Source organism: Staurois parvus, unplaced genomic scaffold (genome assembly GCF_062004578.1).
Source record: "Staurois parvus isolate SC_StPar_1 unplaced genomic scaffold, SC_StPar_1.0 ptg000052l, whole genome shotgun sequence".
In the NCBI taxonomy this organism is placed as follows: Eukaryota; Metazoa; Chordata; class Amphibia; order Anura; family Ranidae; genus Staurois; species Staurois parvus.
The window spans coordinates 6,996,245-7,021,474 of NW_028317848.1; the positions used below are offsets into that span (position 1 = coordinate 6,996,245).

Genomic DNA, 25,230 nt, shown 5'->3' on the forward strand with positions numbered 1-25,230 from the left:
ACGTTCCAGAGAAGAAACTTCTCTCTTGGAACCCAAACTCAGGACTTAAGATCATAGAGACACCCCTCTGAGATTTTCCACGAGAGTTATGGATGTCATGGTGGACTCATTTGAGGCTGTTCCATTCACCCAATTTCACCTCTCCAACACAGCATCTTGTTGGCATGGAACAAGCTGACTCATTCTCTAGACCTACCTATGCTCCTGTCCAGCCAAGCCAGGAGTTCCCTAGCTCTCCAGCCCTTCATTAACAATGAGGAAGAAGTCATTCCTTCCATATCACTGGAAAGTGATAACAACAGATGCAGGTCTTTCAGGCTAGAGAGGAGGATCCCAGTCTCTCACAATATTGGGAACATAGTTATCCATGGCAGCCAAGCTCTCGAACATCCTGGAACTCAGAGCGGTAAGGATAGCTCTGCACCACTGGATCCCCCCCCTTCTGCAAGGGTACCCAATCATGGTGCAACCGGATAACACCAGAACTGTAGCCTACATCAGTTACCAAAGGGCCACCAGGAGTCATGCAAGTTGGATTATCTCATTGACAAAAAACCCCTGTTCAATGATCTCCCAGGGGTGGACAACTGGAAGGTAGATTATCTCAGCTTTCACTGCCTGGCCCAAGGGGAATGGGCCCTTCAGCTGTACATCTTCAACATCATATTTCAAAGATGGGTGACCCCGGATATGGTTATCCTGGTCTCTATATTCAACAAGAAGTTACCTCTGCTTGTGGCCAAGACCAGGGATCCTCTTGCACTGCCATCAGATTTCTTGATAATTTCCTGGTCTCCGTTCAGTCTAATCTTTGTTTTCCCTCAAATGCAAATTCTACCTCGCCTGTTCCGCAAAATAGAGCAAGAAAAGAAAATGGTGATTTTGATTGCACCAAACTGGCCCTGAAGAATCTTTTACACAGAGTACTAGGAGACAACCCCTGACATCTTCCCAACATGCAAGACCTGCATTCCACCCTGCTTCTCAGTCACTGGCTTCAACGTCCAGGTCTTAAAGGTGATTTCCACTTCTACAGCCACTGTACTAGTTAATTTGGGCCAACAAATTATTTCCTACACCAACAGGTAGCCTCAGCTACATACAGTGTAAAGCCTTGTGTTCCATATGTGAAGCAAGACCTCCCTGAACACCCAGAACAAAATAGAGCCACACGCAGTCATTCTTAGTTAACTGTGTATTTTATGAATGAATACAAAGCTTCTTCTGAGTGGCTGGGTTGGAGATCATGATGTCATCCATCCACCTTAGCCAATCGGAGGGAACCTTGTATTCATTCAAATAATCTAAAAATGCCTACAAATGGCTGAACATTGCTCAGCCCGACTATATTTTTTTTCAGGATGCGAGACAGGAAGGTCTCGTCTTACATCCTGAACACAAGGCTGTATACTGTATGTCACTGAGGCGGCATACAATTCATACAGCGCACTTAGCAGGCACACCTGTTAATGCAGGGAATAGTTCATTTGGGCCAGCTTGGCCCAAACAAACTGCTTAAAGTAACATTAAGCTAGAAATCATATTTAATAGACAGAGGTGCTTCTGAGTCTGTCATTCCCACTTTGCTAAAAGAATTTAAAAAAAAAAAAAAAAACTTCCAGAAAGATCCATTTTCGTACCTGGAAAACCTTCTTGCCTGGTGTGAGCACAGGCACATCAGTCCCAGAGATTACTCAGTGCCTTGCATTCTAGCTTTCCTGCAATCAGAACCTAACATGAACTTGACCTTAGGTACTCTGTTCAAGGCTGAAACCTGTCCTTTCATTCTTTTTCCGAAACCTCTACCCCCACAATCTTGTCAAAACCTTTATTCAAGATGTATCTTGGACAGGTCCCTTTTTACAGCACACCATCCTTTTTTGGAACCTCAATTTGGTTCTCTCTGGCTAGCAGAAACTACCCTTTGGTTCTCTAAGGGGATTTTCCTGATGGGTTCACTGAGAGACATATTTGACAGCATCCAATAACACCACTATGTAAGAGAAATCATCTAAGGAGCCATTTCTTCACAAAGACAAGGTAGGCTTATATCCAATACTATCTTTTCTTCCTATGGTGGTTTCAGTCTTCCATCTCAGTGAAAATCTATTTCTGCATCCTTGTGCCCTTCTCCAAAGGACCGAAAAGAAATTGCTCTGACTACATTTAGGCAATGAAGAGTCTACCTCAAAGCAACAGCTCCTATCAGGAAGATAGACTCCCTATTTGTCCTACCCTGAGGACCTTGCAGGGAATATTCAAAGTCCACCAACACTAGATGTACTAAACAACTCTTCCTGTTGTTACTCATTCCACCGGGTAAAAGGGTTTTTCCTGAGCCTTCCAGGTCCAAGCGTCTATTGCTTGGTTTTGAAAGGCTACCACTTGGGCCTCTGTTCGTACCTTTTCAAAGTTTGACCAGGTGGACATCCAGTCTTCTGTAGATGCAGCTTTTGGCCACATGGTTCTTGCAGCAGCACTTTGAGGTTGGGTCTGTTGACCTTTGTTATTGGGCTCATTGGCACAGTTATATTTGCTTTGTTGCCCAACCTTCTTACTCATTGCTTGGGGACACCCCAGGATCTATGATTATTTGGCCTTTGTCCTGCACTGTAATGTTCAATTAAGATAAAAGGAATTTTGATTTACCTGTAAATTCAATATCTTGGAGTACAGTACAAGACACAGGCCATGCTACCTTTTTAATCCTGTGCTACTCTGCATTGCTTGCTGCAAATATCAGGACTTATGGAATGGGGCAGAGTTATACCGTAACCTGAAAGTACCAGCCTATCGCCCAGGATCTGTGAACACTCAATGTCCTGTACTGTACTCCAAGATATGGAATTTACAGGCAAGTCAAATTTTATTTTTTTGTCTTTATGATATGACCTGTGTTCTGCATTAAGTGGGAAATAATATTTTTGTCCAATTCTATATTCCAGCCACGATGCAATGGATTCCTACTATGAATACATATGGGACGTGACCATTCTGGAGTATTTAACTTGTATCCTTTTATCTAGCAGCCAGATTGAAAAGCACTGTAAATGACATTGCTGAGTAGGGTAAATGGTCAGTGACTTGGAATGACCAGTATAATCAGGCATAACAAAAATCGTAATTTTTGTATTTTATTCATAAGTATTGGCTTGCCCATAGCAATCATATATTTGGATATTCTGACATGTAAGAATGGGAGTAATTTACCACTGTGTTACAGTATGTCTATTTGTTTTGTTTTTGTCGCACGTGTAATCTCTTTAACTAGTATTTCAGATTTACACCATAAAAGGGGGGAAGTCGATAAGAGACAGATAGCGGTAAGTTAATTTGTTTTTATGGGAGAGTACCCTGTATGAGAAAATGCGCTTGTAGTATCTTTTGTGGCTGGCACAGCCTCAAGTATGATCCTGTCTCTGAAGGCTCCCTTTGTAAGGCCAGTTGGACTAAAGCACCAATCACTATACCACCTCCAGATCTCAAAGCGTTAAGAAGAACTCTGAGGGACTGAGTTCATGCACTTGGTGAAATGTTACATGCTTTCTCAGATACCTTGCCTCACATTTTTTACCTTGTTGCATTGATATCATGCGGCCACAGCAATACTACTACTATGAGTGGGCCCACTTTTGTTTGTTTCACAAAGGGAATGTGTGTGCTGTATAGGTCTAATGTTCTTTGACTTCCAGCCAAATACTGGTGCTTCGCTTGATATGGAAGTTCAGTAGCATCCCTACACCTATAGCTAGACAGAATGGTTCTGCAGCAAGGTACCTCTGGAGTTTTTCTAGAGAAGGGGTTCTTAACCAGGGTTCCTCCAGAGGTTGCTATGGGTTCCTTGAGCAATTTCTACCTTAGCTAAAAAAGAGCAATGGTGTCAGTGGAAACTTATCTATCTGTAAGGGGGTGTAAGGAGCATTCTTCTTACTGACCATCTCCCTGTTTCATGAATTGTAGATATAGTAAGTATTAACCGGGGTTCCCTGAGACTAGGATGTTACTTCAAGGGCTCCTCCATGATGAAAAGGTTGAGAGAGGCTGCTCTAGAGGTATTTCTTGCATACTAGGGAGGAGATTTTCAGCTAACTTTAACCCTTCTCATAGTTTCTAACTCCCAGAGTTGTGTTCAAAATAATAGCAGTGTGTTGAAAAAAAGTGAATAAAGCTCAAAATCCTTCTAATAGCTTTTATTTCCATATTCACAAATGCATTGGGAACACTACACATTCTATTCCAAATCAAAACAAGAAGAAAAATATATCAAATTTGTGTTGTTCCTCTAAAAAAAAATTGAAGAAAAGTGAATATTAGACTGTTCAAAAAAAATAGCCTTGTTTGTATTCTTCTTTACAAACTCAAACATTCACTATATAAACTGAAAAATGTTTGAAGATTTTGCTTTCCTTTGAATCACTTAATGAATATTTAGTTGTATAAGCACTGTTTCTGAGAACTGCTGTACATCTGTGTTGCATGGAGTCAACCAACGTCTGGCACCTGTGAACAGGTATTCCAGCCCAGGATGATTGGACTACATTCCACAGTTCTTCTCTATTTCTTGGTTTTGCCTCAGAAACTGCATTTTTGATGTCACCCCACAAGTTTTCTATTGGATTAAGATCCGGGGATTGGGCTGGCCACTCCATAACGTCAATCTTGTTGGTCTGGAACCAAGATATTGCACGTTTACTGGTGTGTTTGGGGTCGTTGTCTTGTTGGAACACCCATTTCAAGGGCATTTCCTCTTCAGCATAAGGCAGCATGACCTCTTCAAGCATTCTGATGTATTCAAACTGATCCATGATCCCTGGTATGCAATAAATAGGCCCAATACCGTAGTATGAGAAACATCCCCCCATCATGATGCTTGCACCACCATGCTTCACTGTCTTCAGTGTACTGTGGCTTGAATTCAGTTTTTGGGGGTCATCTGACAAACTGTCTCCGGCCACTAGACCCAAAAAAAACAATCTTACTTTCATCAGTCCACAAAATGTTGCACCATTTCTCTTTAGGCCAGTCAATGTGCTCTTTGGCAAATTGTAACCTCTTCAGCACGTCTTTTTTTTCAACAGTGGGACTTTGCGGGGGCTTCTTGCAGATACAGTCAGGTCCATAAATATTGGGACATCGACACAATTCTAACATTTTTGGCTCTATACACCACCACAATGGATTTGAAATGAAACAAACAAGATGTGCTTTAACTGAAGACTGTCACCTTTAATTTGAGGGTATTTACATCCAAATCAGGTGAACGGTGTAGGAATTAAAGTTTGCATATGTGCCTCCCCCTTGTTAAGGGACCAAAAGTAATGGGATATTTGGCTGTTCCATAGCCAGGTGTGTGTTATTCCCTCATTATCCCAATTACAATGAGCAGATAAAAGGTCCAGAGTTCATTTCAAGTGTGCTATTTGCATTTGGAATCTTGCTGTCAACTCTCAAGATGAGATCCAAAGAGCTGTCACTATCAGTGAAGCAAGCCATCATTAGGCTGAAAAAACAAAACAAACCCATCAGAGAGATAGCAAAAACATTAGGTGTGGCCAAAACAACTGTTTGGAACATTCTTAAAAAGAAGGAACGCACTGGTGAGCTCAGCAATGCCAAAAGACCCGGAAGACCACGGAAAACAACTGTGGTGGATGACCAAAGAATTCTTTCCCTGGTGAAGAAAACACCCTTCACAACAATTGGCCAGATGAAGAACACTCTCCAGGAGGTAGGTGTATGTGTGTCAAAGTCACCAATCAAGAGAAGACTTCACCAGAGTGAATACAGAGGGTTCACCACAAGATGTAAACCATTGGTGAGCCTCAAAAACAGGAAGGCCAGATTAGAGTTTGCCAAACGACATCTAAAAAAGCCTTCACAGTTCTGGAACAACATCCTATGGACAGAGGAGACCAAGATCAACTTGTACCAGAGTGATGGGAAGAGAAGAGTATGGAGAAGGAAAGGAACTGCTCATGATCCTAAGCATACCACCTCATCAGTGAAGCATGGTGGTGGTAGTGTCATGGCGTGGGCATGTATGGCTGCCAATGGAACTGGTTCTCTTGTATTTATTGATGATGTGACTGCTGACAAAAGCAGCAGGATGAATTCTGAAGTGTTTCGGGCAATATTATCTGCTCATATTCAGCCAAATGCTTCAGAACTCATTGGACGCCGCTTCACAGTGCAGATGGACAATGACCCAAAGCATACTGCAAAAGCAACCAAAGAGTTTAAGGGAAAGAAGAGGAATGTTATGCAATGGCCAAGTCAATCACCTGACCTGAATCCGATTGAGCATGCATTTCACTTGCTGAAGACAAAACTGAAGGGAAAATGCCCCAAGAACAAGCAGGAACTGAAGACAGTTGCAGTAGAGGCCTGGCAGAGCATCACCAGGGATGAAACCCAGCGTCTGGTGATGTCTATGCGTTCCAGACTTCAGGCTGTGATTGACTGCAAAGGATTTGCAACCAAGTATTAAAAAGTGAAAGTTTGATTTATGATTATTCTGTCCCATTACTTTTGGTCCCTTAACAAGTGGGAGGCACATATGCAAACTGTTGTAATTCCTACACCGTTCACCTGATTTGGATGTAAATACCCTCAAATTAAAGCTGACAGTCTGCAGTTAAAGTACATCTTGTTCATTTCATTTCAAATCCATTGTGGTGGTGTATAGAGCCAAAAATGTTAGAATTGTGTCAATGTCCCAATATTTATGGACCTGACTGTAGCTTGGCTTCACATAGGCGTCTTCTAATTGTAACAGTACTCACAGGTAACTTTAGACCTTCTTTGATCTTCCTGGAGCGGATTGTTGGCTGAGTCCTTGCCATTTTGTCTATTCTTCTATCCATTCGAATGGTAGTTTTTTGCTTTCTTCCACATCTTTCAGGTTTTGGTTGCCATTTTAAGCATTTGCGATCATTTTAGCTGAGCAGCCTATCATTTTCTGCACTTCTTTGTTTTCCCCTCTCCAATCAACTTTTTAATCAAGGTACGCTGTTCTTCTGAATAATGTCTGGAACAACCCATTTTCCTCAGCATTTCAGAGAGAAATGCACTGTAACCAGCATATACAGCATTTGCTGCCTTCCTTCCTTAAATAAGGGCAATAATTGGCACCTGTTTTTCAAAGAATGAATGACCTCACTAATAGAACTCCACACTGCTATTATTTTGAATGTGCCCCTTTCAATTAGTGATTCAATTACACAGAATCAGCAGCATGCATGTCATGTCTGTTGGATTTCTATTACTCTGCTACACCTGCGAGTAAATTATTTGCCATGTAGAAATATTATTTCTACCAAAAACAGTGATCAGGTTAGTGATGTCTGACTGCTATTATTTTGAACACAACTGTACATACATACACAATCTGCTCAAGTAAAAAATTATTAGGCTAGTCTATTTTGCTGAAATTTCAGTGCAGCAACTTAAAATGGTACTCAGTTTGTATGGCCCCCACGTGCTTGTATGCATGCCTGATGTTAGGGCACGCTCCTAATGAGACAAAAGATGGTGTCTTGGGGTATTTCCTCCCAGATCTGGACCAGGGCATTACTGAATTCCTGGACAGTCTGAGGTGCAGCCTGGTGGTGTCGGATGGACCAAAACAGGACACAGAGGTGTTCTATTAGATGTAGGTGAGGGGGGGCCCATTCCTTCATCCTCCAACCACATGAGGCTGGGCATTGTGTACCAGAAGGAACCCAGGACCCACTGCACCAGCATAGGGTCTGACAATGGGTCCAAGTATTTCATTCCCGATACTTAATGGCAGTCAAGGTGCCATTAGCTAGCCTGTAGAGGTCTGTGCGTCACTCGATGGAAATGCCTCCCCAGACCATCACCAAAACGGTCACGCTGAATGTTACAGGCAGCATAATGTTCTCCATGGCTTCTACAGACCCTTTCATGTCTGTCTCGCGCTCAGGGTGAATCTGCTCTCATCTGTGAAAAGCACAAGGTGCCAGTGGCAGACCTGCCAATTCTGGTGTTCAGTGGCAAATGCCAATCGAGCGCTTAAGTGCCGGGTAGTGAGCACAGGGCCCACTAGAGGACATTGGACCCTTTAGAAATCTATTTGATTGTTTGGTCCATTCACACCAGTGGCCCGTTAGAGGTAATTTTGCAGGGTTCTGGCAGCGCTCATCCTGTTCCTCCTTGCACAAAGGCACATATACCGGTCCTGCTGATGGATTAAGGAACTTCTATGGCCCTGTCCTGCTTGTCCATGCTAGAGCCTGTGCTGCAAGACACAGCAATCTTCTGGCAATGGCACATATTTATGTGCCATCCTGTAGTTGGACTGCATGTGCAACTGCTGTAGGGTCCAGGTATCGCCTCATGTTAACCGTAGTGACACCAACCCTAACCAAAGGCAAAACTAGTGAAAACCAGAAAAGATGAGTAGGGAGAAAAAAAAAAAAGTCAGTCAGTGGCCTCCACCTGTAAAACCATTCCTGTTTTGGAGGTCATCCATTGTTACCCATCTAGTGTACCTGTTAATCCGTTTCTGCTGCTTTTGGGGTTATTTCATTAACAACCCCCTCTGCTACTTAACTGACCAGATCAATATCCCAGGAGTTTAATTGACTTGATGCTATACTCTGATTAAAAAGTGTTCCTTTCAATTTTTTTGAGGTGTGTGTAATTATATATCTACATTTCTTCTCTTGCCTACCCTTCAGTGGTTAATGTGGGACAAAATGCTGAGCACACTGGTGAACACAGGCACCGTTCCTAGGCAAAAATCTGTTCAAGCAATGAAATGCTTGATGTCCAGAGCCCAAAGTAATCACATCTGTTCTCTCCTTCTGTACCCAGATAAAAGCCATTGGGCAACCAGAATTGAATGCCAGTAACCCTGAGGAAGTGCTGCAATTGGCTGCACAGAGGCGGAAAAAGACCTTCCTTCAAGCAATGGCTAAACTGTATTTCTAAGTTATGATTATGTTTGTGTATATAATTTTTCCCAAAACAAAATAAATAGCAACAGTTTATTTTATACATATACACATTTGTACAAAAATCTTATTTCAGACAGACAATATACAGTTCATAAGTTTACAAATGTACATTTATTTTCCTGCAGTGGTGTAAAAGCTTGATATAAAAATGATTAACTGCCCCAAATTATAAAAGAAAAAACAGTCTGTCTAGCAGCATCACATTTTATAACTGCACCAAAAGTTTCACAGTACATGAGAAAGGCACCAGATGCAGAATTAAATGAACATGGCACATATCAATTATTTCATGGGGTTTAAGGATATGCCCTTAAAGTTATAATACCTGCTTTCCAGGAGAACACCTCAGTATAGGCTGTAAGGACTTACTAGATGGCATTACAGCTTGTACATACTTTGTCATAACTTCCCCAAATTGCAGACATAAAGGGGGGGGGGGGGGGGGGAAATTTTTCATCGATCAGATACTACATGCTCTTGGCCTGGGGGGGGGTATACTTTAGGACAACACCCTGAAGATGTAAGTCTAGCATTTCTATGAAACAGCAATTTCTTTAGAGCCTAGATCAAGGGATGTAAAGTATGAGCTGGACAACAGTTACACCTATCACAAACCACTGTGGAGAAGCAACCTTTTTTTTTTCCCTTTAAGGCCCCATAGTCAGACTCCGGAAGGTGTAATGCATGTTTTGGAGCTTTGTTTTTTGTTTAATACATCTGAAAAAAATTGACATACCTTTCTTTAGCATTAGAGGAGTTAGTAACCCACTTAAACAGATCACAGTGCACGTGTTACTCCCATGAGGGCTGCATTTATTAACCCATGCAAGCCTCTGTTCCTACTGCAGTCAATGTAAACAATGCCTTGTGCTACCTACAACTAAACCGTGACAAGCAAAAATAGGTAGCTACAGCCCAAAAATGCCATGGGGGTCATTTATTAAAACTGAACACAAAATCTGGTGCAGCTGATACCAATTAGTTTCCAGGTTTTATTGTCAAAGCTTAGTTGAACAAGCTGAAGATAGAAGCTGCTTGGCTACCTGCACCAGATTTAGTAAATCTCTCTCATGTATAGCAGTTGAACAATTGTAAGTGTGTGAACAAGCCTTAATGTTCTCAAAACTTGACAGATTACATCTGATCTATCCAATAAAACAAAGCTTAAAAAGGGAATATTGCTTTTTTTTTTTAACTGAAAGATAAATTGCCTAGAATTAATGTATTTAGGCCAAAAAAACAACATACTTACCTTCACATCTAAAAAGGCATTGGTAAGTAAATTTGTGGATTTTTTTTCTCCCCACCCCCCTTGAACACTTTCAATGGTATATTTAACAGTACAAAAGAAACACTTAGAAGTTTAGATCAATCTTTTACCACAGAATACCACTAAAATAATTCAGGTCTAAGGAAACCCCTACAATAAAGCAATTCAGTGGGAAGAATTCCCTCTAGAACAGAATGCCATCCTTACCATACAGTTTAAAGCTGAACTGTGGGTAATGTGCTTTTTTTTTTAATTCCAGGCAGTGGTGTTGTGCCCACAGGGCATGGGTTAACTGCTAATTTTTTGTCTATGAGCAAGACTGTGCAGTGGACTTTTCCTGACATCAGACCAATAGACCATTTCTGGACATGAGGACATCAGGAACAGTCCAGCATGGGACATGGGGTAGTGCCATTTTCCAAAAGGATTGAGCGGGTTCTGCAGTTAACACATGTAAGGCAGGCACAGGCCTGCTGCATATTGGGGGGGGGGGGGGTTGATGCTTAGTTGGGGTTTAAAAAAAAAATAAAAAAAAAACAATATTGGCCCTGGTACAATTAGGAGTTTTTTTGCAAACATAGCATACAGAGGCCTGGTACCAAATAAGTTCTCACTTTATTTGAAAAGCAGGCTAGCACCAGTAGCCCAGTATCGCCTTCTACAGCAGCATGCAGAAGATCAGGACTACTGCTGCATGCAGAGCAATAGTTCAACAATTCATCAACATTCATGCTCCATGTTGGAGAGTTGTAAGTATGCAGGTATGTCTGATCACTGCTCTTTCCAGTAGTAGCAGTCATGATCCTGTGCATGCTGGTAAAGGGGGAGATTGACATGGCAGTCTAACAGTTAAAAACAAGTCACACCTTGACTTTAAAACAGCAGTATAAGGCCTACCCAATGGGATGATATAGGTATGCCTTTCCTACATAAAGTACATACTTTAAAGAAATACCAGTAAGCACACGTGTAAAAGATCTAAAAACCATGCATTGATAGGAAATCTTGAGGAGCAGTTGAGACTTTGGCTATAAACAGAAGGAAAGGAGGTCTGATGAAATAGCTGCACTGTGAAAATTGCTCCCTGCCTGAAACCACCAGTTAGATTGTAACACCCCGGAAGCCATTGTATGGTCCTCTGATGTATAACAAGCTTGAGCTTCATATAACAATCTCCTTAGGAGTAAGAATGTAATACTTTATGCCCCAACAGTTGAATAGAGCCATAAAACTTCTTCAGATCTAGAAACTGTTATAGTAAAACAAAAAGGTTCAGTAAAATTGCAAGCTGCCTGTGTAGATTCTAGATCCAGATAATAAATAAGTTAGTAAATTACATACAAAAGCACTTAGGCAACAGTGCAAGGTAAATGAAGTTGAGTTGACAAAGCTTGTTCCAACACCAAATCAATTCTTCCAGCTCCAATGAAACAGCAAAATATCCACAGAAATATCATAGACTCCCATCAAATGTCGCAGTAGATCAATCTCCATTATAAAGTCTGAGTCTTCTCTGTACTTTTGGGGGGAGTTAGAATGCCAGCAACAGCCAGCTGAGCCGGTTCTTCCAACACCACTACTTCAGCTTTCACCATGACATTTTCCTATAGGAGAAAAGAAGAGACATTACAGACAATTGTGTGCAACCTCATCTTGTGTTATACATGCATATATGGTCCCAACAGTCAAACCCATTAAAAAAAAAAAACTAGGTTGCATCATTTGGTCTTGCATCTGCCCCAGCACCACTTAGATTTCTAGATCTTACAATGACCACATCTGTATTTACCCCATACTAGGGCATGCCTAACAGAAAAATGCACTAAGCATACAAGAAATCCCTGCCCTCACTGTCAGAGCAAAAGCCTTGTGCTCAGTAATAGAAACCCCACAACAGGGTATTGCTTATACTGAAAAATGAACATGGAAGTATTAGTAAGCATCCCCAAAAGCTGGAGCATGGCTTACATGAGGTTTTTATTTGTTAATAGGACAGATTTCTTTTGGTGGTACTTAAATTGCCTCAAGTTTTTTATTTTTTGCTATAGTGAACCAAAAACTGCAAATTTTGAAAGAAAAAAAAAATATCAGTGGCACTGATGGGTATTGACAGGCAGCACTGAGGCTACACTGATGATCAGTGTACATATCCCCTCTGAGTAATGTCGATTACCGGCTCCCCTCTCAAGCCGTCAGCGTGACAGCTCGTGAGCAGAGAAATGCCAATAACCGGCATTTTGCATGTGATCAGCTGTGATTGGACAGAGCTGATCACATGACCAAGTCGAGAGTTGGCTCTTTCCATTGATATGCTGTGTCTGAGAGACACAACGCACCGATCGCCCCACGCTCCCCAGAGCCGCGCATGTGTGGTTAGAGTGGGAGGACATCATATGACGTCCTCCCAGAACAAGAGGACCACCTTGCACCTTATATGGCAGGCGGGAGACTGTTAATGAAGCACTTTATAAAAGGCCTGTTTTAACCACATTTCCTCTTGGATAGGGCCAGCATAAATCTGTATATAATAGACAATATACATAGAGAAAATGTGAACAAGTCTCATGAAAGAGAAATGGAAGGTAAAAAGGGTTTAACTATATAAAACCACTATAGTATAATACTACAGCATTTACCAAACATAAAACAAAAGCAATGTCACACCAACTAATAACCTCAGATATCCCTCTCTCTAATAGAGGGGAGGGTGTCTGTACACATACCAGCAGGTCAAGGTAATTCAAGTGAGTTTGGATGTTGTGTCGATCTTCTACAGAAACCTTCTTAAATGCTTTCAATTTCACAGGTGGGTTGCTCTGTACCACTCTCGCAAAGGGGCTCATCCAGCAGACACATTGAGAAATATTTTCCCAATTCAGCCCTGTTAAAAAATAAAGCAATATTAAAATTATACCAATCACAAGTCTCAGCACCATAAGAAATTTGTGTACATTTCTGATATTCAGGATCTTAATCTGCCAAATTAACTGACCCATCCTCTATGGGATTATGGGTAATTTTTCTTAGCAAGTCAAGTCTACAAGGGGCAGGAGAGAAATTCTACACCGATCCTCCTACCCATAGTGTTGGGTCAGTAAACTTGTGCAGTGGCATATGCAAACTGGATACTGTAAAAAGGGAAACAAAAAACACAAGTTGGCAGCTGCCCTACTTACTAAAAAGGTACTTGCCCTAGGGCCATCTACCCTTCTACTTAATTCACCTCCAAAGCCAGCCATAAACAAGTTGAATTCTGAAAATTCCCTTTCAAAAATCTTTTCTAAAATGTTTGTTTGAATTTCACACCATTAATGGGCCACAGCAACAGATGATTTTTGCTAGACCACAGAATTTGAGTGATCGGTGTGTTGGAAATATGAACAAATTTCCAAATTAATGATGGGAGAATCATGCAAGAGATGTAACGGGGGAGGAGGAGAGGGGAGAAAAAATAAAATATATTTTTTTTGTGTGTGTGTGTGTACACACACACACATATATATATATATATATACACACACATACATACATACATACATACATACACACACACACTAAACAAAAAAATATATATTTTGTTTATTGTGTACACTAATATTAATAAATATATATCCATACATACACACACACACACACACACACACACAAGCTGTGACCTGAAAGAAAAATTCTTGGCCACAACATGAGGTGAAAGTGAAGACTTGGTTGGTCATACTTGCAGAAAACCCTTACCTGTTGCCTTTGCGACTACTTCCATTGAAGTAAAGTGGTATAAAGCTGCAGCTGCCAGAATTCTATACTGGAAATCCAGAGAGGTAATATGGAGAATGCAGAGATCTAGAAGCTGCAATGACAAAATACAAATCCTTTACTTACAGGACACAATTGACTTTCTTGATCATCCACATTTTGTATATTTAACAACTAGTAAAAACACAAAAGTTAAATTCAAAAAACGGCATCCCTACAATTACCAAGGCAAATCATTTTGAGAGACTGGAGCTAAAACAGGTTAAATATTGGTCACTCACAAAACTGCTGCATTAATTCAGTTATCAGCAGAAGGAAACCAATAAATAGCATGCAAGTTCAATTTGCCATGAGGAGCTGAAAATTAAAAAAAGAGCTGGTCCACCCAAAAGAGATAGGTCAGATGTTGGTTAAGTCTTGTTAACAAAGTTCAGCATCACAACAGTGGCCTTGCAGGAAATAAAAATTCTACACACAAATCTTCCACAGCTTCTGCACACCTAAAGTGTCTCCCACAATGTGGTGTTCTTCTCCATTCTACTTCAAAATTCTTAATAGAAAGACTTCCAACAGGGACAAGTTCTGAGTGCTGGATATGAGGAATTAACCTGGTTTATGCTCCGAATTTTTATGTAGTAGTCATTGTATGCTGGTATTATGTTAATTATGATTTTGGGTAATGCTAGAGCAAGCGATGTACGATTTGCATTTTTGCAGTTGGATTTTCTGTTATGTGTCTTGTTCCATTAGTTGCGGTGTTCTCATGTGGTCTTCATTGAATGTAGCTGTATCTTAATTTCCCTTTTCTAGTTTAGGGCATTCACATCAGAATACTTTATCAAATTGCAATCCCCACAGCAGGTATGCATGCCAGGAACTCACCATTGAGACACAAACCATTTTTTAGTAGTTTGCCTTTTTTGGCATAGAGAAAAAACACAATACATAACTGCGACTGCTGTTCAAATGCACTAGCTCCTTATCCAGTACCTGCCTTGTCACTGACCTGGAACAAGCATGTCTATAGCAAGTATGCTGACTTGTCTGGCCACATGCTTGATGCAGTTCAATGGTTCACCAAGTAGGGAAGAAAACAGCCCTAAAAAGCTTTTACCTTCAAAAAGGCAGTATCTGCAGATTAGCTTTCATATTTCTAACACGTGAATACGGTTTGCACTCCCTGTGCTTACCTGTGCTATTTGGATGAGCTGTTCCTGTGGATACTGTGGTAGAAGCAGCTTAGGAGAGTCTTGCACAGCTGAGACTTGAAGATAAAGATTTAACCAACCAACTCCAGTCATGGGACTAAGTTCCCATTTAAGAGCCTAAAAGATGGGCACAACAAATAGGACTTAATTTATGAAGACAGATTATAAATCCATGCATGCCAAATGCTGAACTTCAGAGAACATACCTTCAGTATAATGAGTTCAATGTGAATAATATCTTCCTCACTGCAAGCTCCATCCGTAACATAGGCAAACTCATGAAGTTTAGGAGGATAGATTTCCTGACAAGAGAGAAGATCACGTATTACCCTTCTTTGACAAAAGTTACAACATGAAGCATTTAACCGCTTCCCGACCACCATATAGCAGAACTACTGCTACACATGCCACCCTACCCTCGTCACCAGGTCCTGGCTAGAGATTCCCCACCGGCACTCAATTGCCGAGGACCACTGACGGAGAGGTCTGTATGTAAACATACAAAATTTCTCCCGTCAGCACCAGCATGCTGAGCAGAGCAATATAAAGCAGCATGCTTACAGTAAAGCACACAGACAAACTGTTTTTAAAACAGCAGTTAACTCGGATTGCCCCAGATGTTAACCCCTTTCTGCCCAGTATCATTAGTACAGTGTTAGTGCTTTTTATTAGCACTGATCATTGTATTAGTCAGTGGGAACGGTATTGGCAGTTAGTCAGTCCTCCCTGGTGTCAGAATGCCGGCGGCACTCCAGCTATATTATAAAAAAAAAAAAAAAAAAAAACAACAACACACACCACCAACTCCACCCTTTATTGTATTCTTGGTTAGAGCTTTATCTATAGCCCTAAAAACCATTTCCAGTTGACGCCACACCTGCAGCAAGAGATGCTTTTCTCCCCCCCTTTTGTACAAATTCTACACACCAAGAACTGCACTTACCTCTATTTTAGAAGCAATAAACAAGCATGTCACCCCAATTAGCTGGAGCATGCCTTTGTTGATAGACTTCTCTGTTAACATAAATCTGTCAAAGTAATCTTGAGCAAGGTAGAAGGTTTCTCTATGTAGCGAATAGACTTCTGAAACCTGATTTAAGAGAAATAAGATGATCATGGGGCATTTATGGTCAACCACAAAAAAAAAAAAAAAAAAAAAAAAAAAAAAAAAAAAAGTGCGCATTTGCTTCAATACACCATCCAGATCTACACACCGCACACAAACCTGGAGTCATTATCCATGTGAACAGAGCCAGTTTCTTTAACATAACGGCACATTTTAACAGCTAAAACAAGCAGTGATCCTTTAGGCCTCACTGACAGTATATAAAAACAAGCTTTATGGAGGGCAATCAGAAATACCACAAAGGTAAATACACTTACCTCTATTAACCAGTCCAATAAAATAGAGCGCATGTCAGGAGTTAGTGCACTGTGCTCTTGTAGCATCTGACTTGAGTGGGTGTATTTGTTCTCTTTGTTCAGCAACTTAAGCCACACATCTTTTGAGTTGCCCCAACTAAAAAAAAAAAAAAAAAAAAAAACCTCCAATGAACTTAAATTGTTATTTTAAAATGGTAGGGCAAACAAAACAAAATTTGTAGTTGGGACAATTAATACTTTCTAATTGGATCACACCCCCCTCTGTAGAGAATTAAATTTACTTTCTTTCAAAGCCCAGATAAGTCATGTTCCACCCCACCCAATCCTTTCAGCACAGGGGAATTGGGAGATCAAGCCTGATAATTGCAGGGTTTATTGATAATGGTTAAAGGGGAGACTCCCACCTGAGGTCTGGTAATGGAGATGGATTTATGAAGAGATTCTGGAACCGGTATCGTGTGAAGCTTGAGACATCAGGAGTGACAGGAGATTCCTTTTGTGGTGTTTCAATAAGAACGCATGGGGTAGCCGCTCCAGCCCTTATCTGTGACCAGCAGCCCTGCAGAAAAAGCAGACAGAGTAATGTACACCATCACTGCCAATGAAAAGTCTACCGCAACTGATAAAAGAATTAGCAGGAAACTACACCCACAAAACCCAGGGTCCGCAGTCTACTACAGTGAGCCGTTTAGTGCTACAACCAACACAGGCCTTTTTTGTGATATGGAAGAAATGCTATACCAGTCAAAACATGCTCAGAGTACAAAACCAGTTTATAAAAACTACTGGATTCCCTCCTCCCTTAAAAAAAAAAAAAAAATTTTAATTATATATATATATATATATATATATATATATATATATATATATATATATATATATATATATATATATATATATATTAAAATTTCCTCAACCCACACTTCTGTTAATGGGACAACAGTCATTAGAAGACTTCAGGGCAACTCGATTACAATCAGAAGTTGTACAGGTCCGCTCACCAGTGCACACAGAGCCTGTCCTATCCAATGATACAAAGGGATCCACTGACAGCTGTCAAAGTCAGCAGAGTACTGTTGGAAGTTAACAGATCTACACGTTTTAACAGTTCTGTCAAGTTTCCCAACTGCCACATCATATAGATACTGCTTATAAATGTACCTGGATCTCATAGTTGTGTCTCTTTGTTTCCTGTAAATGGTCTTGTGATAACTTTGTTTCCTGTAAAAAAAAATACAGCCATTAGATTGACAATGGAGTCTGCCTGAAGTCTTAGTATGACTGTATGCAATTCATCGCTCATGCTGCAGTCTATTGCTAGTTACACAGCTTGATCTTCTGTTCACAGGCTGAATAAGAACAATCGGATGAAGCCAACTGTGCATTTGGAGGCACTACTGTAACAGGCGACTGCACTACCTGCCATTGCACAGCTGAACAGTGACTACATCTGCTGCAGTAATCCATAAGCATTAGTTGGACAATTTCCCCACTCAGCTCAGTTAATTTTGATGAGCCATGGTGCTTGCGGGGCATTGTATTTTGAGTAATTCAGCCAACATTGAGACCATCTAGAGGTCTTAACCTCTTCCCTACTGCGCTATAGCCGAAATCCGGCTACAGTGCGGTTGACTAGTTCTGGGACGAGATCCATGGACGTCATTCCAGAACAAGCCCCTGTGTGCCCCCAGTGATCGGTGTCCTACAGACACAGCTGATCATGTGATATGGTAAATTGCATATCACAGCAGCCTTTTACCACATGATCAGCTGAGTCCAATGACAGCAGATGACCGGGTAAATACAGTTGCCGGTTATCAGCTGCACTTTCCTCTCGCTTTAACAGCATGAGGAGAGTACTGCCGATAAACAGCAATCAGTGCCACCCATCGGTGCACACCAGTGAAGGAGAAAAATTAGCTGTTTGCAAAACTTTATAATAGGGAAAAAAAAAAAAAAAAAAAAAAAAAAAAAAAAAAAAAACACACACAGTGGCGATCAAATCCCACCAAAAGAAAGTGGTGTTTGTGTGAAAAAAGATAAATGTCATGGGTACAGTGTTGCATGACCGTGCAGTTGTCAAAGTAAGACAGCGCTGAAAGCTGAAAATTGGCCTGAGCGTGAAAGGGGTACAAGTGTCCAGTAGGCAAGTGGTTAAAGGGGAGCTCCAGTCAAATTTAAATAAATAAAAGTCAACAGCTACAAAAACTAACTGCTGACTTTCAAAATACAGCCACTTGCCTGTTCCTCACTCCAGTGAAGTCCTCACAGCAGCCAGTTTCACTGGCCATCCTCTGGCATCTTCAGTGTGGGCACCTGGCTGTGACAGCTTGTGGCTTTACAGCCAGGTAGCCACACTGAAGATGCAAAAGTAGCGCTGCGCTTTGTGAATGGTCCCATAGTCTGGGACCTGTCACGTATCCCAGAAGACTATGGGGAGGGAGGACAACTGCCGCTTCCAATCGCCTAGGCAAATCACAGCAGAAGAGGGAGCGGGTAACTGTCAAATTTGGGCTCCCCCTCGCAACTCACACTTCCCAAAAGGTGCCAATCCTTAAAACGGAGAGCAGATAAAGCCTTTAAGTGGAACTTTCCCTTATGGGTGGAGCTGTGCTTTAAGTCAAGCACATCCACTAAGAGCAACCATGCAATCCCAAAACACATCAGCACTGCTCTACTCTTCAGATATCACAACGCCCAACTTTGCACATCATGGATTTCCCCTGCAAAAGAAAACGTGCTCGGAAAACCAGACCAAATTTCCAGTGTGAATGCTTTACCCCGGTGCCATGTTTAGAGAATGCGCCACGATTTAAAGTTTTGTGACCATGGTATATTTAATCCTAAAATAATCCACCAGCCTGCTTGTGCAGGTCACCACTTCTTGCTGGTCCCATTGTGCACAAGGGCTGATCAGAGTGCTACAGTACAAGTCCCACCACAGAATGCCCTAAAGGGCACACACCGAGATACCTGGGCTGGAAGCTTGCGCTGCCTATGCTAGTACCTGTCAAGGGGGTGTGCCACTTCCAGACATGGCCATCACAAGGCAGAGAAGGGAAACAAAGCCACCTCCTTCCCGTACCAAGCAAGGGTCTACCAGAGAAGCCTACCAGCTGCTCCCAGGCAAAAAAAAAAAAAAAAAAAAAATTCCCTCACCCAGCTCCAGGCAATGCATCTCCTCCAGAGGGAGGAAACACTTAAAACAGACTAGTTTGGCAGAACTCTTTTTAAAGTCTTTGGTGATGCGTTTCCTGTTAACAGGAGGTATCTATAGCACACATGCTGTCACAGAAGGCAATTTTAGAAATGTGCAGTAGTAACTCCTCACAACTCACCAGTGAAAGATGGCTTCTGCTTGGTTACTACACACAAGTGTAAATCTATTGAATCAAGTGGTCATGCAGGTTACCAGTAAATACATGGCCCAATGTGTTAACCACTATCAACCTACCTCAGCTTTTCTCTTCCTTACAGCAATTCCAGACGGACATTGGTTTTCAGTGTCTGCGTTTCCATTTTTTGCTTGTAGACGACCACTGTAATAACAAAAACAAAAAAGTTAATTATTTACTTTAGTTATATGCTAGACTTGGCTACAAGAGATACACCAACCCAAACATCAACCAGGTGACTTACTAGCTGTATAATATTTGGCCAACAAGGCACAAGTTCTGCCTGTTACATAAAATCTTTGAATGTGCAAGAAAGTTATTTAGTAGTCACCAGGTCCTTGTTATGTGAAAACACATCAATGTTTCATTATACATTGCTCTGACAAAACACACAAATGTATGAATCTGATATGAGACCAGCCTAAAGCTCTGGAACACTAGAAACTTTGCCAAGAATAGGCTGCCAGGCACAGAGGAGAGTCATCTAGCACATGGTAGTGCATTGCTATAATGGAGTTCCATTCAAAATGAATTGCTCTGCAATACAAGATGTGCACGGTGCATTATCCCATGTTTCCACAACATAAAAAAGGTGTAATACGAACATTAAACCACCCCCATCATGTGTTTGGACATGTGTCGTGTGTCAGGTAGTTTAAAGCATGGCTATACATTGAGAACACACATGTGCAAAAGTAGGCAATCGCTTTCAGTGAAGCGGTCCTTTGAAAATACCTCCCATCCCCCAAAGCGACTCACAAGCAAATCCTGACCACCATCCTGCTCCTTGGTTTGTGCAGCCCAGGTTGACCCCAGGTCCTATAAAAAGTGTATATGCATGCCCTGGCTCCATTCTTTCCTATAGATGGTCTGTAATCAAGTCAGCCCCCAAGCCATAGCACAAGTGCTCACTAGACATAGGACCTGGTTGAGATCTATTTCTTGCAATCGAAGTACAGGGCTGCATGGTGAAGGGCTAGGGAACAGGAATGAAGATACTCAAGTGTTTTAGTGTGTGGGCTACACTCAGGAAGGTGGGATATATTTAAAAGACCGCTTCACTAAAAAGGAATTGAATACATCTGCATGTTCTGGGGGTGCTTCACGAGGCAAAGACGCACGGTAAAGAACTCTGGGTATGAAGGTATTGTAGCATAGGGGCTACATACCACAAGTATATAGGACAACTTCACTAAAAAATGAAAAGTGGTTGTTTGACAGAGCTGAGAAACCTGGGCCTGGTTCAGTCTGGCTTACTATAGTGTGTAGGCGTATTTGCCTGCACAGGGGTTCCATGCAGCCAGTCTCTTTCAGGTCAATTGGGACACAGTAGCTGCACAGACACAGCCCCTGCTTCCAATGTGACATCTGTGTGGACAAACAGTCCTGGCACAGGCGTACACTACAGTATGCCCATGTGAACGAGGCCTTAGGGGTCTGCTGTACCGTGTATTAGCCAGCCTTCTGGGTTCCCTGTAGCACACTATCTAGTACCAAAGATCAACCCCCAAAACTAGTGTCTGGGCATGATCACTGACCTGGCTGTACCAGAGAACAGGACAGGTTCACTTCAGACCTGAACAATGTTTAGAAAACCATTTCCTGGCCGAATGCGATACAAAACAATGCGAAACGATGGTCAAATGTGATACAAAACAATGTGATACAAAACAATGTGATACGATGGCCGAATGTGATACAAAACAATGTGATACGATGGCCGAATGTGATACAAAACAATGTGATACGATGGCCGAATGCGATACAAAACAATGTGATACGATGGCCGAATGCGATATACAAAACAATGTGATACGATGGCCGAATGCAATATACAAAACAATGTGATACGATGGCCGAATGCGATATACAAAACAATGTGATACGATGGCCGAATGCGATATACAAAACAATGTGATACGATGGCCGAATGTGATATACAAAACAATGTGATACGATGGCCGAATGCGATATACAAAACAATGTGATACGATGGCCGAATGCGATATACAAAACAATGTGATACGATGGCCGAATGTGATACAAAATGAGATATGATGCAGTGGAGAAAACATAAAACAAATTACCTTCTTCTTGACATTATTCAGAAATGAGGAACAGCCTGCAAAACACAACAAAACAAGTGTTACTTCTGATGATGTTGTACACAATTCTATATATTGTGATGTTACACAGACATGTATACACATAGGGGTTCCTGCACATGGTGGACAGTATACTGCTGGGGAAGGTGCATAGAGTTGCATGATCCTGACCCACAGAGAAGTGCGCTGGACTAGTAAACACACAGAGGTGCCATTCATTTGCAGCTGCCCTGTGCATGTGTTGCTGACCTCCCCCTACAGAAGTCATGGTGATGGTGGTGCAGACTGACCCTGGCCCTCATGATGAAGGTGGGGCTCATTCTGTGTATAGGACTCGTCCTCATCCATGATGGGCTGTGTTTACCAGTAAGACGATTCCCAGATGTTCCATGGATCCCTGTGCAGGCAGTCGGGACACAGAAGCTGCTCCCAATGTGAAGTCCATGCACCCCCGCTGGAAGCAGCTGCTGTATCCCAACTGACAGGAATGGGCTCCCTGCATGTGGATGTACAAAACAGGTGTGAGGACCCATGGCAGTAAACCTGGCCCTGCATGGGGCATGATTAAACCGCCATGTGAACGAGGCCATAGAAGGTGAGGTGCAGAGCAGACCATTGTACTCTGGGGCCCACATGCGGCAGTAAAATCAGGTGGTTGAGCAGGAGCCGCTGCAGTTATACCCCCCCCCCCCCGAATTCTAAGGCCAGGAGTACACTGGTGTGCTGTGTTTTGGATCATTTAGGTGCATTCGATGGCTTCTATTAGAACACATTTTCATAAAAACATCAAAATCTTTCATGCGGTCTCTGAAAATGCACACCATTCCATACGAACGCACCTAAAAATGTGTGTAAAACAATCTCAGTGGGCCCAAAATGCAGCGCACTGGTGTGAACCCGGCTCATGGCGGTACACTTGTGGTGCTTCCCAACAAACATGGCGCTGCACACAACTAATGCCGTTCTATGGGCTGCCCTGCAATTGACGCAAAACGCACAACTTAATGGGTTAAATCAGGTTGTGAGGTGGCGATAGTCCACCCCTGAGAAGTGACCAGAGTGTGGAATGCTGCTCAGGAGTGGGGGGTCCCGGCCCCTCATGTGAATGAGCCCCATCCTGTACAGTATATACAGCCCACCTATACAAGTCATGTGTGCAGTATGTCTGATGATTGGTCACAACAGGACGTTTATGATAAAGAAAGAAAAATCTGAGGGGGTGTTCAGAATGGGGGGGGGGGGCAGACTGATTTTGGGGTCCGGGATGGGGGAGGGGAGTCTGTCCCCCCGGGGCCGCACACTCCCGCCATTCAGTGAGGAGATCCCACACCGCCCGGGCCCGGATCTCCCCTCACCCCCCCGGGGAGGACACACAGGGGCCCCGGGCTGAGCGGGCTTCTTCCGCGCCAATTTATCGGCGCCCTCCGCCTTCCCTCCAACGCCGGACTGAGGGGGCGGGCAACCCGCCCGGAGAGGAGTCACCCGGAATCCGCCTCACCGATATTGCCCGCCACATCCTACCCCCCTCCTGTCTACAGGGAACCCGACCACTCTCCCCCCTAAAATACAAACCCCAACATACCATCCATCCCGACTCCCAATCCATAGACATCACCCCATAACAGCACCCCCGCCAACATACCATTGATCCCGACATCACCCCAAAACTGCACCCCCCACAACATACCATCCATCTCAATCCATAGACAGCACCCCAAAACTGCACCCCTGCAACTGGAGGGAGGCATTCACCCCAATACCAGCCCCCCGTACCCCTCATTCCACGCCGGGGGAGGGGGTGAGCCATTAACCCCTGCATTGCCGCCAATACAAGCCGCATTCAATGGCAATGTACACCGAAGGCCCGCATTAACCCCCTCAATGCTGGAGAGAACAGGTCACCTCCCCTCCCCCAATGAATAAGAAGTCTGCAGCCAGGATCAACCCCCAATATTGCCATGGGGGGGGCTGCTGTTTTAACTTAACCCTTCGAATGCTGCACAGCTTGCTCCCACATTTCCCACCATCTGCCCCCTCCCCCATACCGCCATCCTGGGGGGCAGCTGCTAGCTGAATGCCTGTTAACCTCCTCGCTGCTGGACAATCCTCCCCCAATCAATGATAATCAATAAGAAATCTGCAGCCAGGATCAATCCCCCCAATATCACTTTACACCCACCCGGATCAGCCCCCTGCATTGTACACCCAAATCGGTCTGGACACCCCCCCCCCTACAATTAACCGGCTCAGTGCCAGCACCGTGTGCACAGCCCCCCCCCCCAACTGATTAATCAGCATGCAGCCAATGTGATCGGGATCAGTATAATTAATACCATCCCCCGTCCAGGCCACGATCGGTGACCGGATACAATACGCGGGATCCCCGGCCCCACTCAAATACGACCCGCCCGCAGTCCCCGTGCAGTCTGGGTGTGGATGGCTCGCCCGGGGTGTAGAGGCCGCGATAAGGACCGGACTACTAATAGTATCGGATGGCATTGACTATCCTGTCGGCGCCCCGTACTCACCTCTCACACAACACTTCACTGACCGAGATCTCAGCTGATCAGCTGGCGCCAAGCCTCTATATACCGGGAGGAGGGACTGCGCATGCGCCCCGCCCCCCAGCCACAACCATACTGCAGGTTGCCCCCCAGTGTCTGCTAGCCGAGGCTGGGGGAGGGGAGGCTTGTCACCTTACTGTTTTCCTGGATAGGGACACCCAGGTGTGAGAGGCTGGGGGAGGGGAGCCACTGCTCTGAGTATAGGGGGACATAGAGGGGTGCACAGTGCCTGGGGACTGGAGTACATCTACAGGGGGACATAGAGGGGTGCACAGTCCCTGGGAGGGCTGGAGTAATCTCCAGGGGGACATAGAGGGGCGCACAGTGCCTGGGGGCTGCAGTACATCTACAGGGGTACACAGAGCAGTGCACAGTGCCTGGGGAGGCTGGAGTACATCTCCAGGGGGACATAGAGGGGTGCACATTGCCTGGGGGGCTGCAGTACATCTACAGGGGTACACAGAGGGATGCACAGTGCCTGGGGAGGCTGGAGTACATCTCCAGGGGGACATAGAGGGGTGAACATTGCCTGGGGGGGCTGCAGTACATCTACAGGGGTACACAGAGGGGTGCA

The 25,230-nt window shown here is 43.3% G+C and overlaps 2 protein-coding genes across 2 annotated transcripts in view; one reads left to right on the top strand and one right to left on the bottom strand.

Annotated features, from left to right (window-relative positions):
- Positions 1-9,027, top strand: part of INTS8 (integrator complex subunit 8) — a 70,693-nt gene extending 61,666 nt beyond the window's left edge. Inside the window, exons 26-28 of the mRNA XM_089666694.1 lie at positions 2,946-3,010; positions 3,280-3,323; positions 8,839-9,027. Of these exons, the coding sequence (XP_089522820.1) occupies positions 2,946-3,010; positions 3,280-3,323; positions 8,839-8,955 (226 nt within the window). The 3' untranslated portion in view covers positions 8,956-9,027. The remainder of the gene's footprint in view (positions 1-2,945; positions 3,011-3,279; positions 3,324-8,838) is intronic.
- CCNE2 (cyclin E2) lies at positions 8,998-24,677 on the bottom strand. The gene is made up of 12 exons (XM_089666705.1): positions 24,621-24,677; positions 22,075-22,109; positions 20,047-20,131; positions 17,754-17,813; positions 16,997-17,151; positions 16,593-16,728; positions 16,153-16,299; positions 15,416-15,511; positions 15,192-15,326; positions 13,984-14,095; positions 12,975-13,132; positions 8,998-11,855 (listed from the first exon to the last, which is right to left on the bottom strand). Exons 2-12 carry the CDS (start codon positions 22,086-22,088, stop codon positions 11,745-11,747), a joined length of 1,209 nt encoding a protein of 402 aa, XP_089522831.1. The 5' UTR covers positions 22,089-22,109; positions 24,621-24,677; the 3' UTR covers positions 8,998-11,744.
- Positions 24,678-25,230: the final 553 nt, after the last annotated feature.